This window comes from Sceloporus occidentalis, unplaced genomic scaffold (assembly GCF_023333645.1).
Source record: "Sceloporus occidentalis isolate IW3139 unplaced genomic scaffold, rSceOcc1.0.p SCAF_201, whole genome shotgun sequence".
Taxonomy (NCBI): domain Eukaryota; kingdom Metazoa; phylum Chordata; class Lepidosauria; order Squamata; family Phrynosomatidae; genus Sceloporus; species Sceloporus occidentalis.
This window is the reverse complement of record NW_028317181.1, coordinates 547,284-561,440: the sequence shown is the minus strand read 5'-3', so window position 1 is coordinate 561,440 and position 14,157 is coordinate 547,284. Positions and strand designations below refer to the sequence as shown.

Here is a 14,157-nt window from a genome sequence, read left to right as displayed (position 1 = left end):
CCCTCCCTCCCTCTCACCCACCAACCCACCCACCTAGCTTCGTCCTCCTCGCCGCCGCTACCGAAAAAGAGCCGAATGCAGCTTGGAAGCGTTTTGGCCTCCATGAGCAGCACCCGGCCTTTCCCGCGGTGGCAGAGAAGGAGGCGGCACGGCGACGGAGCAGGTAAGCAGGGAGGGGAAGGGGGAGGGAGGGTAGATAGGTAGGTGGGAGGGAGGGAGGGAGGGAGAGAAGGAAAGAGGGGAGGAGAGGGGATTTTGTCCCCAATGGCGGCGCGTGTGCACCCACTCCGCCATTGGGGACAATGGGACCTGAGCGGATTTTGGCAAACGTGGGGGGTCCGACACGGATCCCCCGTGTATACCAAGGGCCCACTGTAAAACCTCACAAGTGACAGTGGGACAAGGATATATTCATCCTACTCAAGGAGCAGGATCTGTCTTACATAAGGTTGGCTGGATACGCTCGCCAGAAGAGCTCCGTCTTAACTGCCTTCCTGAAAGTTTCCAGGGAGGTAGCCAGATGGATCTCCTCCAGGAGACTATTCCACGCTCTTGGAGCAGCTTTAGTAAAAGCTCTTTGGGAAATTGAGACAAATTTGGTTGTTGTTGATTCCAACAGATTCTTCCCTGTTGTTCTAAGAGTGCGGGGCGGGTTGTATAGGGAGATGCGTTCCTGAAAGTAACTCGGGCCCAAGCCATGTAGGGCTTTAAAGGTGATAACCAACACCTTGTATTGCGCCCAGAAGCAGATTGGGAGACAGTGAAGATCTTTTAAAATCGGAGGCACCCACGGGGAGAAGCAGCGAGGCGGCCCTGGCCCCTTCCCCTTCCCCTTGCGGGTGCCTTCGGAGGCACCCACGGGGAGAAGCAGTGAGGCGGCCCCGGCCCCTTCTCCTTGCAGGTGCCTTCGGAGGCACCTGCGGGGAGAAGGGAAGAGGATGAAGTGGCCCCGGCCCCTTCTCCTCGGGGTGTCCACCAGCACCCGTGGGGAAAAGGGAAGGAGGGGAATCCCAACCTGGCGACACCCAAGAAAGGGTCGAGCGACCCCCAAAGGGGCCATGACCCCCAGGTTGGAAACCCCTGGTTTAGAACTATATGAATATTTTTGTATCACTGATTGATGAGTGTGGTCTATTACATCTTAATTGTATTTATATGTGTTTTTAGCACATGAGGAAGGCATTGGGCTTTTTAGCAAACACGAAACTGTTGAGCATCTTTCAGCAGGCAGACCTTGTTTCCTCTTTATTTGCAGCTGGGCCTGAAGCCCCCAGGTATGGTCAGCCCACCAGGATCATTCCTAATTCACAAATGGATTGGACTCTTCTCAATACAATTCAGCACAAGCGGAGACCTTCTCCAAGCCCACTGCCCCTTAATCCCCAGAGAGGACATCTCTTGACCAACATCTAGTACCTGCAGGTGCTTCTCCTTCCATGGAGCCCTGGTCAAAGGGGTCTCCTCCTCCTTCCAGACGGGAGATGAGATCTGGTTTGGAATATGCTGCCAAAGAAAACAGAGAGAGGACAGTTAGGACTGTCAAAGTCCTTAGGCCTTCCAAGGGAGCTCCCTCATACTCAGGCTTTGCCTCTCTGCTCCCTGATTTCTTCCTCTCCACCAAGAAAACCCTAAGATTAGAGGAGTGTCTCTTGCTATATCTCCTGAGAAGGAACGGAAAAGGTCTTTCAGGACTAGCCCTGTCCTTCGGCCATCCCAGGAGGCAGAAGCTGGGTCTTGGGGAGACGCATGTGTGTTTGTGTGTGTGTTTGTGGGGTGACCTGCCTTCCACTTGTTGCCCATTGCCAGCCCAGGCTCTATATACATGGAATGGGAGTGGGAGCCATCTTGGCCAGCAGCCCCATGGCTTGGCCTGGTTCTCTGTGGGATGCGAGTGCAGAAGACCCAGAGGAGGAAGACCGGATGTGGCCCTGCCCTTCCCTCCCAAACCCTAGGGAACCAGCGGGTGGGAAATGAAGGAGTCAGACAAATGAAGCAATGCACAAGCGTCTTTGGGAGAAGCCACCAGGGAGGCAGGGAGGGAAAGTCTAAGGCCTTAGGCTCCGATCTCTGATCAAGAAGAGGAGTGGCATCCCATCCCCACCCAGAATGGAAGTCTGTTTCTGGAAACTGGCATCAGGCAGATTCAGATTTGGCAAAGAGAAGGCACATGCAGGGACATGGGTTTCCTTGTGCTTTCCTTAAAGCAAAGGTGCTTTTATGGTAGAGCATTCAATGGGCTGAGGAGGCTCCCATGTTTGCCAGACCTCCTTCCCAACGCACAGTTGGCATTTAGAGTCTTTTTGGCTTGTGACTCTTTCCTATATCAATGACAACAGTTGCCTCACTGGTGACTGGACGACAGAGTGGACAATGTCCCGGAAAGAGGAGTCCATCACCTGAAGACGCAAGGCATCCTTACCCAGAGAGACCACGTTCCCATAAGTCTCCAGCATGACCTCCTTGTAGAGAGTCCGCTGGCCTGGATCCAGGAGGTCCCACTCCCCCTTGGTGAAAACCACGGCCACCTCCTCAAAGGAGACCCCAGGCTGGAAAAGAGGAGGAAAGGACAGCATGAGGCTGATCTCGCACAAATCGAGGCATCTGGGGCTGTGTCCGGATGATGCTACGCAACCCTTCTAGGGAATGGCAGCATAGTCATTTGTATGTACAGCGCTGTGTAAATTTACAGCGCTATATAAATAATGGTTAATAATAATAATAATAATAATAGTCCAGTGGAAGGGAGGCAACTGATGGGCGACTGAATGCACAACGCATGGCAGATGTCCATCCATGCCCAATGTGCCACAGCATACGCAATGCATCTCCTGCAGCCTTGACCTGAACGCAGACGTTCCCCATCAGAGTGAGATGGAAACACTTCAATGAACAAATGAATAAATAAACAGAAAATGAAAAAGCGGTGGAGAAGGGAAGGGGAAAGGAGAAGGGGAACAAAAAGGGAAAGGGATGGGGAAGGAGAAGGAAGGGACGAACAGAGAAAACGAGGGGACTGACCTCCTTCCTGAGGCTGCTCTCTGTCGCCTGGGCCTCCAGTTTCTGCTGGGCTGCCATGCCTTTGCCGATATCTGGAAGAGGAGAGAGGTTCCTGCCGTCTAAGCCCACCTTGGTTCTCTCAGGAGACAGAGGAAGGCTGGGGCTCCCTCCCTTCGGAACCCAAGTTGGAGGTCTGTCTGGAACTGGTATCCCAGGCCCTGATCCTCCCCTTCAGCACAAGGCGACTCTTAAGGAATGTAACCCAAGGAGAGATGCCAAGCGGGTGCTTGAGAAAAGCAACGACGATAGAAGCCTAGGTTTGGAAGGAGACCCAAGGGCCTCCAGGGCAAGCCCTTCTGATATGGAAATGAAGACACAGTCCAAGCACTTCCTTGACAGATGGTCATCCACAGCCTCTGTCCCAAAACCTCTAGAGAAAGAGGCTCCTCCGCCCTCCAAGACTGCAACCGATTCTCCAGGGAGGAAAACAAAATGCATAAATATAGGATGGGGGACACCTGGCTTAAGGAGACTTCTATGTGTGAAAGGGATCAAGGAGTCCAAGTAGACCAGAAGTTGAACTTGAGTCAACAGTGTGATGCAGCAGCTAAAAAGGCCAATGCGATTCTAGGCCTCATCAATAGTGTCTGATGGAGTCTCTTTCCTTGTAGGTCTTTAAACAGAGGCTGGACAGCCATCTGTCAATGAGGATGCTTTGATGGAGAGTTCCTGCATGGCAGAAGAAGGGGGTTGGACTGGATCAGGGCCTTTCTTGGGGTCTCTTCCAACTTTACAATTCTGTTATTCTATGAAGCCAAAGTCCTCCAAGGAAGGAGAGGCCATCCTCCTCCCAGGCAGCCTCTTCCACCTGAGGGCAACTACTACATCCTCCATCTTCCAGCCACCGACCCAGAAGGAGCCCCACTGCCTCTGGCCCTGCAGGGGACCCCTGACCCCCCTGACCAGGAGCCAATGCTGCCCCTTCCTCAAAGCCAGCCAAGGGGCAGACATCTTGGGCCAGGGAGCCAGGTCCACTGGGGAAAGGACTCCTCTTCACTCTCCTGGATCCCCAGCCATTGCTTTTGGCTGAACCCAGAGGGCTGAATCCCACTTTTGGGGGAGAGAGACAGGACAGAAATCATAGAATCATAGAACTGGAAGAGACCCCCAGTAAAATAAATCGTATTTTGGGTGGAAGGGGAAGGAGAGAGAGACAGAGAGTTCTGCCTTTCTCCTCTGACCATTTCACGCAAGTTTTATATATCTCTGTCACGTCTCTTCTAGATTTCCCTACGCTAAACAACCATAAATGTGGAGAAATCTCTTCAAGCCGCTCCCTCCAGGGCTTAGAATCGTAGAATTGGAAGAGGGACCATCCAGTCCAGCCCCCTTCTTCTGCCATGCAGGAACTCTCCATCACTGCATCCCCATTGACAGATGGCCATCCGGCCTCGGCTTAGAAACAGCCTCCGAAGAAGGAGCCTCCACCACAATCTCCGAAGGGAATGCCTTCCACTGTCAAAGAGCTCTTATTCTCAGGAAGTTCCTCCTATAGTTGAGGCAGAAACTCTTTTCTTGCAGCTTGCATCCATTGCTCCGTATTTCCTAGTCTCTGGAGCATCAGAAAACAAGCTTTCTCCCTCCTCAATAGGAGCCTTGACCTGCCCTTCTCCAACCTTCCGCCTGTCTCTCCAAGGCTCCCCTCCAAAGGTTTGGCACATAAGCCTCCAGGTCTCTAAAAGAACAATTCAAGCCTACCTTTAAGACAGTACCCTTTCTATGCTACGGCGGGCGGCAGAGAGGGGCCTCTGGGACTGGAAGGACCTAAACCCTAGTCCTCTTCAAGAGGCAGCCAGAAAGGATGCTGCTGGCCTTCTCTGCAGGCTGAGTCTCCCTGATTCGGAATTCCAAACCCCCAAAGGCTCCAAAATCCAAAATGGCTCCTTTGAGATTCAGGGACAGCTTTCTTTGCTGATCTCTCAGTGTAGACACACTTTGTTCCTTGCACAGAAGGATTAAGAATAGTGTGTATAAAATGGCCTCCAGGCTCCATTTGAGATGTATGCCTATCTGGAAGGCAAATGAATTTCATGTTCAGACGTGGCTTCTCCATCTCCATGGGGTCTTATCAGGTAGAATTAAAGACTCCAACATCTGGTCCGGATCATTTGGGGTCACAAGGGGGACTCAACCTGTATGGCCAGCCGAGGATTGAAAGAGGCCAAGAGAAGGCTACGGGGCAGAGATGAGGGGGTCCTGGGGGTTCTCCTCTTTCTTTCTTTCTCTCTCTTGAGGGTCAGTTCCCTTTCTCTAAGGCCAACCTGGGACTGAGGGGGGGCAGAGGGAGAAGGCCATGGGGCAGAGATGAGGGGGTCCTGGGGGTCCTCCTCTTTCTTTCTTTCTTTCTCTCTCTTGAGGGTCAGTTCCCTTTCTCTAAAGCCAACCTGGGAGTGAGGGGGGGGCAGAGGGAGAAGGCCATGGGGCAGAGATGAGGGGTTCCTGGGGGTCCCCCTCGTTCTTTCTTTCTCTCTCTTGAGGGTCAGTTCCCTTTCTCTAAGGCCAACCTGGGACTGAGGGGGGGCAGAGGGAGAAGGCCATGGGGCAGAGATGAGGGGGTCCTGGGGGTCCCCCTCGTTCTTTCTTTCTCTCTCTTGAGGGTCAGTTCCCTTTCTCTAAGGCCAACCTGGGTCTGAGAGGGGACAGAGGGAGAAGGCCATGGGGCAGAGATGAGGGGGTCCTGGGGGTCCCCCTCTTTCTCTCTCTCTTGAGGTCAGTTCCCTTTCTCTAAGGCCAACCTGGGACTGAGGGGGGGCAGAGGGAGAAGGCCATGGGGCAGAGATGAGGGGGTCCTGGGGGTCCCCCTCGTTCTTTCTTTCTCTCTCTTGAGGGTCAGTTCCCTTTCTCTAAGGCCAACCTGGGTCTGAGAGGGGACAGAGGGAGAAGGCCATGGGGCAGAGATGAGGGGGTCCTGGGGGTCCCCCTCTTTCTCTCTCTCTTGAGATCAGTTCCCTTTCTCTAAGGCCAACCTGGGACTGAGGGGGGGCAGAGGGAGAAGGCCATGGGGCAGAGATGAGGGGGTCCTGGGGGTCCCCCTCGTTCTTTCTTTCTCTCTCTTGGGGTCAGTTCCCTTTCTCTAAGGCCAACCTGGGACTGAGGGGGGGCAGAGGGAGAAGGCCATGGGGCAGAGATGAGGGGGTCCTGGGGGTCCCCCTCGTTCTTTCTTTCTCTCTCTTGAGGGTCAGTTCCCTTTGTCTAAGGCCAGCCTGGGACTGAGGGGAGGCAGAGGGAGAAGGCCATGGGGCAGAGATGAGGGGGTCCTGGGGGTCCCTCTCTTTCTCTCTCTCTCTCTCTTGGGAGTTACCTTTCTGCAGCTGCTGATGCTCCTCCATCTCCCTCCGGAGCAGAGCTTCTTCTGAAGGGTCTCTGCCTTCATCTAACGTCCGAAGGCGCAGCTTCTCCTTCTCTCTTTCTCTCTCCGTCTGTCTGGAGTGGTTTCCTTTTGGGGAGGAAGAAGGCAGGTCAGGCCCTGGTTCCCCAAAAGTCCCATCCCTGGAGAGCAATGATGGGACCCTCAAAGGGGGCTGGAAAGAGACCCCCCTCCTTCCTCCTGGACCCCAGAGGGACCCTTCTGCCTGAGCCCCTTCTGACCCCCATCATTCTGGATCTATTTGGGGGTGCAAGGGTTCCTCTCCTGGGTCCAAAGCGTTCCCTTCGCGTGGGGCCCCATTGGCCAGGACCCCCATAGACCCCCTCCAGCCCCATTGCCCCTCCCCCCTCCATTGACCAGGGAGAGCCAAGAGGGGCCCAAAGGGACCTTCCCGCCTCCTCCGAATGGGGCACAACTGGACCCCTTGGCAGCCCTCCATCCTCGCAAAGTCCCCTGAACTACGGCCCTAGAGCTAGAACTACAAATCCCAGCATCCCACAGGAGGAAGCTGCAGGAATCCTGGGGCTGCAGCCTGAGAGAGAACTGCCCTGAATGTGGGAATGCCTTCCGGGGGAATGCCACTCCCAGCATCCCCTGCCTGGAGCCATGTTGCCCAGGGGATTCTGGGGTCTGCAGTCCCAGAGGGAGCCTGGAGCAGGGCCCCCTCCTCCTCCTCCTCCTTCTTCTGGGGACAAGGACCTCCAGATCTCCCAGCTCTTTCTGGGGAGTGGCATCTCCCATCATCCCCAGCTCAAAGGCCCAAAGGGGGTTTCAGGAGAGGAGGAAGGGCCCCAAAGAAGCCCCACTCACTCACTCTCTCTCCTCGCCCTCCCTGCGCCACCCACCGGAAGCGCCCCGCCCACTTGCCAAGGAGACCCTCCCTAGAGAGGAAGGGGCGGGGCTAAAGGCATTTCCGCCTGGTCCCAAAATGGCTGCCTGGGGCCTCCCGACCATAGAGAGGAGGAGGAGGAGGAGGAGGAGCGTCGGAGGACTGTATGGTAGAGCAGGAGACGCATAGGAAGGAGGAAGAGGAGGGGCCTCCAAAGGCCCACAGAGATAGGAAAGCATAGAGGACGGCAGAAGCGGGCCTTACTTGGCCTCCTTCCCTTTGAGGCCCTTGAAGGAGAGGGAATGGAGCTCAGAGGGAGCAGAAAGGAGAGGCCTCAGAATGGCTTCAAAAATGAAGAGATTTCAAATTTAGAAATTGCAATGTATAAAAAATAAACTGTTATTGAAGATGTTCCCTTTCGATTTTCTTGTCAATGATTCAATGAATTAAGTCCCAGCAGAGGAAAGATATGCGCTTGTGTCTTCTTCCTGCCATGAGGCCGGGTGGGGACACCATGAAGATGTGTGCCTCGTGTGCGTTGTGTGTTGTGTGTACAGCAGTCTGCCTTGCGCTCCCTCAGCCAGTCCAGGTCCTGCACAAGGAATGGGAGCGGACAATGGCTGGGGCTGGATGTTCCCAGGATGCGAATTCATGGAGGAGGGAGATGGAAAGAACGGGCAGAAGGAATCCCAGAGCCATTGGCAATAACCTCTGAGGACTCCTGGAGAAATCCCAGCAGATGAGGAGGGCAAATGTTGTCCCCATCTTCAAAAAGGGGAACAAAAGAGGACCCAAAGTATTACCTCCCGCTCAGCCTGACATCAATGCCAGGGACTATTCTACAGAGAGTCTTCCGGAGGAGAGCGGCCAAAATGGGGAAGGGTCTGGAAACCATGAAGTCCTATGAGGAGAGACTGAGGGGATTGCTGTGTATGTTTAACCTGGAGAAGAGAAGGTTAAGAGAGGACATGATAGTCGTAGAATCATAGAAGCCTAGAGTAGGAAGAGACCCCAAGAAGGGCCCTGATCCAGTCCAACCCCTTCCTCCATGCAGGAACTCTCCATCAAAGTACCCCTATTGACTGATGGCCATCCAGCCTCTGTTTAAAGACCTCCAAGGAAGGAGACTCCATCACAATCTCCAAGGAAGGAGTGTGTTCTCAGGAAGTTTCTGCTAATGTTAAGCTGGAATCTCTCGTCATGTAGTTTGAACCCATTGCTCTATTGTGTCTGGAGCAGCAGAAAACAAGCTTGCTCCCTCCACAATATGACTTCCAATATATAAACAGGGCTCTCATATCACCTCTTAGCCTTCTCTTCTCCAGGCCAAACATCCCCAGCTCCCTAAGTCTCTCCTCAGAGGGCTTCATGGTTTCCATTTTGGTGGCCCTCCTTTGGACACATGGCTCCAGTTTCTCAACATCCTTTTGGAATGTTTTTGTTGTTCCAGGTGAGGCCTGACCAAAGCACAATGGAGTGGCACTATTACTTCTAAGCTAATGTTTAAGTACTTGAAGGGATCTCATAGGGAGGATGCTGCACCACAGAACAGGACCCGGAACAATGGCCAATGCTGCCCCTTCCTCAAGGCCAGCCAAGGGGCAGCCATCTTGGGCCAGGGAGTCAGGTCCACCGGGGAAAGGAACTCCTCTCAACTCTCCTGGATCCCCAGCCATTTGTTTTGGGTGAACCCAGAGGGCTGAATCCCACCTTTGGTGGATAAAGACAGGGCAGAAATCATAGAATCATAGAACTGGAAGGGACCTCAAGTAAAATAAATACAGTGCAGCCGCCTTATACGTGGACGTGCTATATGCGGCTTTGAGCTTATGTGCAAAGCTGAGTGGGAGCATGTGGGGTGACGCATCCCATTTGGATGAATGGGCTGTGCACCCATGGCGCACACACGCCACCGCATGCATGAGCCCCATTAACCTGAATGAGACTTGAGCATGCACAGTATTTGCCTTATGGGAGGAGGGGGTCCAGAACGGATCCCCTGCGTAATCCAAGGGCGCACTGTAGTATTTTGCAGTGGAGGGGGAAGGAGAGAAAGAGAGAGAAAGGATTCTGCCTCTCTCCTGTGACCACTTCATGCACAGTTTTATATATCTCTGTCACGTCTCCTCTACATTTTCCTAAAGTAAACAACCATAAATGTGGAGAAATCTTCTTATGCCGCTCCCACAAAGGCATAGAACTGTAGAGTTGGTCCAACCCAACCCTTTCTTCTGCCATGCAGGAAATCTCCATCAAAGCATCCCCATTGACAGATAGCCATCCAGACTCTGTTTGGAAACAGCCTCCAAGGAAGGGGACTCCATTGAGGGAGTGTGTTCCACTGTCAAAGAGCTCTTACTGTCAGGAGGTTCCTCCTAAAGTTTAGGTGGATCTCTTTTCCTGGCGCTTGCATCCATTGTTCCAGCAGCAGAAAACAAGCTTGCTTCAGGCACCCTTGCTCCTTCAGTTGTGGAAGAACCAGGCCTAGAATGGCTTTTTTTAATCACGACCCAGCTCCATCAGTCCTGGCCTGAATGAAGCAGGCCCTCCCTCCATCTGCCATCATCCAGAGATAGAAGGGCAGGCCAGCTCCATCGGGCCGAATCAGAGTAAGAAGAAGGGCCCTCTTCCCAGTCCATCTGCCTTGGTCCATGCCTCCAAGGGAGAGAAGATCTGCTGGACTTTCCCCCTTCCCCACTGCCATTCCCTTCTCCTTTTGGGTCTTGTCTCTTTAGATTGTAAGCCCAAGGGCAGGGAAATGTCTAATTAACAATTTGTAAGCCGCTATGATAGCCTAGTTGACCATAGAGTTGTCCTGGAGGACCCAGATGTTCCTAGAGAGAACGCTTCTCTAGGCATCTGTAGGTCCTCCAGCATGTTTCTATGGTCAGTTTCTGGCAGGGGTTGACCACAGAGTTGCACTGGAGGACTTGGGAGATTCCTAGAGAGGTAAAAAAAGATGGTGCTTTTTTTGTTCTGTGGCTTTCCCACATTCGCGGGGGTCCTTCAATGTTATCTCCAGCAAATGCGGAGGGACCATTGTAATCAGATATACAGATATCCCCAATAAATCTTACATGAGTTTTATACTACAGTAAGCTTTCCATCTTAAGCAACTGGGGAAGGCCAAAGTGCAAGCATCTCCTCATTTCAGTTCAGTTTATTAATTGCTTTCTTCTCTCTATATCACCCAAATGTTCTACATTATTCCACCTGGGGAAAGCTACTTATTTGGACTATAATCCCCATCATCCCCTTCCCACTCAGGCGGCCGGAGGAGAGGCAGATAAAAGAGACCCTTTGGTTGCTTTCTTGGCAGGGCCGGCTCTGGTTTATATTGGCCTCTTTCAGCTCATTTAACAGCATTTCGGTCCCACTTTAACGGCTATCAGGGCTCTACTGTGTATCTCCATTGGAATGCAAGGATTTGTCGGTTGGAAAGCATGTCGAACTACAAATGCCAGCATTCCCAACATGGCAGAAAAAGTGGGGTTAAACTGCTAGAGTTGTGTAGTAGACAGAAAGACATACCAAAATCTCAGGGCTTATCAGTATATTTCTTAAGGAGGTCACTATCAAATCCGGCAAAATTTAGGGCCATAAAAACAAGTGTCGGAGGGTTTTGATGGTCTTGCTAGTTTGTCTGATTTGAAGTTTTTTTTATAGTGTTCTTGATTTGTTTAATTCTGTTTTAAGGGAGGCAGGGATAGAGGATTATTTAAATTATGGGATTTTATTGATATTTGTCTGTTTTGTAACCTGCCTCGATCCAAAGGGAGAGGCGGGATATACATAAACTTGATTATTACTGTAATGTTATTATAGGAATCTCCTCTCCATTGACGCCCGCTTGTCGTGGGGGAGAGGCTTGCGTACCCTAATGAAGCTGTGAGCTATGCTGGTGGTGGTATAATAGCCACCTATGGGGCCTCCCATGCCAGACAGGTCACAACCGAAGGGTCTGACCAAGAGCGCCAAAGGGCAGGATGGGCTCTCTAGCCTTATGGCAACCATCCTAGGAGAAGGAAAACTCTGATCCCAAACCCGGGCAGATGGTGCTCGTATAACCCTGTAAGGTCAACCATCTCAGAAAAGGAAACTCTAATCAAACCTACGACCCGAGGACCTCGCTGCCACTGTCCATGCTTGTCAAGGCCTCAGCAGACGAACCTCTGGTTTAAAGGGTGAGGCCAGTTCTGTGCACGCTGCGCTCCACCAGAAAAATCCATTGCACAGGATCGAAGGACACATCCAATCTCTGAAAAAGCCCTGTAGCGATAGGCAAGGGACGAAACAGCAGGTGTAAAGATGCACTGGAAGCCGCAGACCCAACCCTGCATGCAGGCAGTTCAGGACTTTGGTCGCTTGAGACTGACTGGGGATGATAGTCTTGTTCGGCAGCATCCTGAATGACCAAGCAGCCTTTTTAAAGGAGAGCACTGCTTGCTCCATATGGAGAGGGGCCTAGAAAAGGTGGCCTAAAGAAAGCTCATCCCCAACAACCCGGTTGGCTAGCCGCGGCCAATGGGCATCTTCTGATGCGGTCAAACAAAGACAAAGAGACAACGGCACACACCAGCCTCCAAAGGTGCAAACAGATTAACGCTCGCATGCTGGAACATCAGAACCATGCAAGATTCTGCAGACAGTGGACGTCCTGAGCGCCGTTCTGCTCTAATAGCCCATGAATTGTCACGACTTAACATCGACATCGCTGCCCTTAGTGAAGTTCGTCTCAATGAGGAAGGCAGCCTTAAAGAACACGGTGCCGGCTACACACTCTATTGGTCTGGCAAACCCAAAACTGAAAAACATCTTTCAGGTGTAGGTTTCATGATCAAAAACTCCATCGCCTCCAAACTCGAAACCCTGCCAACAAGACACTCTGATCTCATTATCTCCTTACGCCTCCCACATGTTGTTCTGTTCTGTATATGCAAGCTGACCCTGTGGAGAAAGACAAATTCTACTCAGACCTATGCCACCTTATACAAAAAGTCCCTGCAGAAGACAAAATCATTATCCTTGGTGACTTCAATGCCAGAGTAGGAAAGAACTTCAAAGCCTGGAAAGGTGTTTTAGGCAAGCATGGTGTTGGAAACTGTAACGATAACGGACGCCTCCTGCTAGAATTTTGTGCAGAACAGCAGCTGACTATTACAAACACCATCTTTCAGCAGAAAGACAGCCTGAAGACAACCTGGATGCACCCCAGATCCAAACACTGGCACCTCATTGACTACATCCTAGTGCGCCAGAGAAATATTCGCGATGTCCATCATACCCGAGTGATGCCCAGTGCAGAATGTCAAACAGATCATCGCCTCGTAAGATGCAAACTAAATCTTCATTTTAAGTTCAAACCTAAGAGGGGTGGCATCCTAAAGAGGAGACTCCTAGTCAACAATCTTCAACAAGCTGCCATGAGAGACAACTTCCAGGCAAATCTGCAAACAAAACTTGAAGACCACCCTATAGACTCTTCTCCTACAGCGCTTTGGCAACATATCAAAAACAGCATCCTGCCGTCTGCGGAAGAATCCTTGGGGTTCTCCCTCAAGAAAAACCAAGACTGGTTTGATGAAAACAACCAAGAGATCCAGGAGCTGTTGGCAAAGAAGAGAATTGCTCACCAGGGATACCTCATCCAGCCATCCTGCCATGTAAGAAAAGCAGCCTTTTGCCTCGCATGTAGTCAACTCCAACACAAACTCAGAGACATTCAGAACAAGTGGTGGATCAACTTAGCAGAAAAGACACAACGTTGTGCAGATCTGGGTGATTCCAGAGGATTTTACGAAGCTCTTAAAGCAGTGTTTGGACCTACATATCAGACCCAAAAGTTCCCTATACAGTTCAGATGGTCAAACGCTAATCACAGATAAAGCTTCCATTCTGAACCGGTGGGCTGAACATTTCCAAAGCCTCTTTAGTGCCAACCGAGTAGTCCAAGACTCAGCTATTCAACAGATGACACAACAACCAATGAAGAAAGAATTGGACATAGCTCCCACTTTGGAAGAAACCGTTAAGGCCATACAGCAGATGAAAAATGGCAAGACTGCTGGGATTGATGGAATTCCACTTGAAGCTTGGAAACATGGAGGTCATGCACTCCATGCTAAACTCCACAAACTCCTTGTGAGTTGCTGGGAAAAAGACGAACTGCCATCAGATCTCCGAGATGCAGTCATCATCATCACTCTGTACAAGAAACAAGGAGCAAAATTGGATTGCTCGAACTACCGAGGTATAACACTGCTCTCCATTGCTGGAAAAATCCTCGCAAGGATACTGCTGAACAGATTAGTTCCTGCCATTGCAGAAGAACTTCTTCCCAAAAGCCAATGTGGCTTCAGAGCTAATAGGAGCACCACAGACATGGTATTTGCCCTTAGACAACTGCAAGAGAAATGTAGAGAGCAGAACAAAGGACTCTATGTAACATTTGTCGACCTCACCAAAGCCTTCGACACTGTGAGTAGAAAAGGTCTGTGGCAGATCCTGGAACGACTAGGATGCCCCCCCAAATTCCTCCAAATGATCATCCTGCTACATGAAGGCCAGCGAGGTCAAGCCAGATATGGCGATGCTCTCTCGGAGCCCTTTCTAATAACTAATGGTGTAAAACAAGGTTGTGTTCTTGCTCCAACTCTGTTTACAATCTTCTTCAGCATGATGCTGCAAAGGGCTATGGCAGATCTCAAAGAAGAAGACGGCATTTATATACGCTACCGTACTGATGGTAGCCTGTTTAACTTAAGCTGCCTAAGGGCCCGCACTAAGACTCTAAACCATCTAGTCCGTGAGCTGCTTTTTGCTGACGATGCTGCCCTTGTTGCCCATACGGAAGCAGCTCTGCAGCGCCTAACATCTTGTTTTACTACAGCTGCAGAGCTCTTTG

General features: G+C 51.4%; 2 protein-coding genes and 1 pseudogene across 2 annotated transcripts in view; 1 reads left to right on the top strand and 2 right to left on the bottom strand.

Moving 5' to 3' along the window:
- The window catches only part of LOC149278109 (uncharacterized), a 705,984-nt gene extending 704,504 nt beyond the window's left edge, over nt 1–1,480 (bottom strand). The window contains exon 1 of the mRNA XM_089502305.1: nt 1,417–1,480. Coding sequence (XP_089358431.1) covers nt 1,417–1,438 — 22 coding nt within the window. The 5' untranslated portion in view covers nt 1,439–1,480. The remainder of the gene's footprint in view (nt 1–1,416) is intronic.
- Nucleotides 1–14,157, top strand: part of LOC149278102 (uncharacterized) — a 250,232-nt pseudogene that overhangs the window by 75,936 nt on the left and 160,139 nt on the right.
- LOC149278108 (zinc finger protein 250-like) lies at nt 2,319–7,251 on the bottom strand. Its single transcript, XM_089502296.1, has 4 exons — nt 7,239–7,251; nt 6,359–6,493; nt 3,019–3,089; nt 2,319–2,546 (listed from the first exon to the last, which is right to left on the bottom strand). The coding sequence occupies exons 2-4, from the start codon at nt 6,384–6,386 to the stop codon at nt 2,319–2,321; spliced, it is 327 nt and encodes a 108-aa protein (XP_089358422.1). The 5' UTR covers nt 6,387–6,493; nt 7,239–7,251.

Coding starts and splice junctions, on each gene's coding strand:
- LOC149278108 (XM_089502296.1), bottom strand. CDS start 6,386: ATGGAGGAGCATCAGCAGCTGCAGAAAG. Junction 3,090..6,358: donor GCATCAGCAGCTGCAGAAAG/GTAACTCCCAAG, acceptor CTCCTCTTCCAG/ATATCGGCAAAGGCATGGCA. Junction 2,547..3,018: donor AGAGCAGCCTCAGGAAGGAG/GTCAGTCCCCTC, acceptor CCTCTTTTCCAG/CCTGGGGTCTCCTTTGAGGA.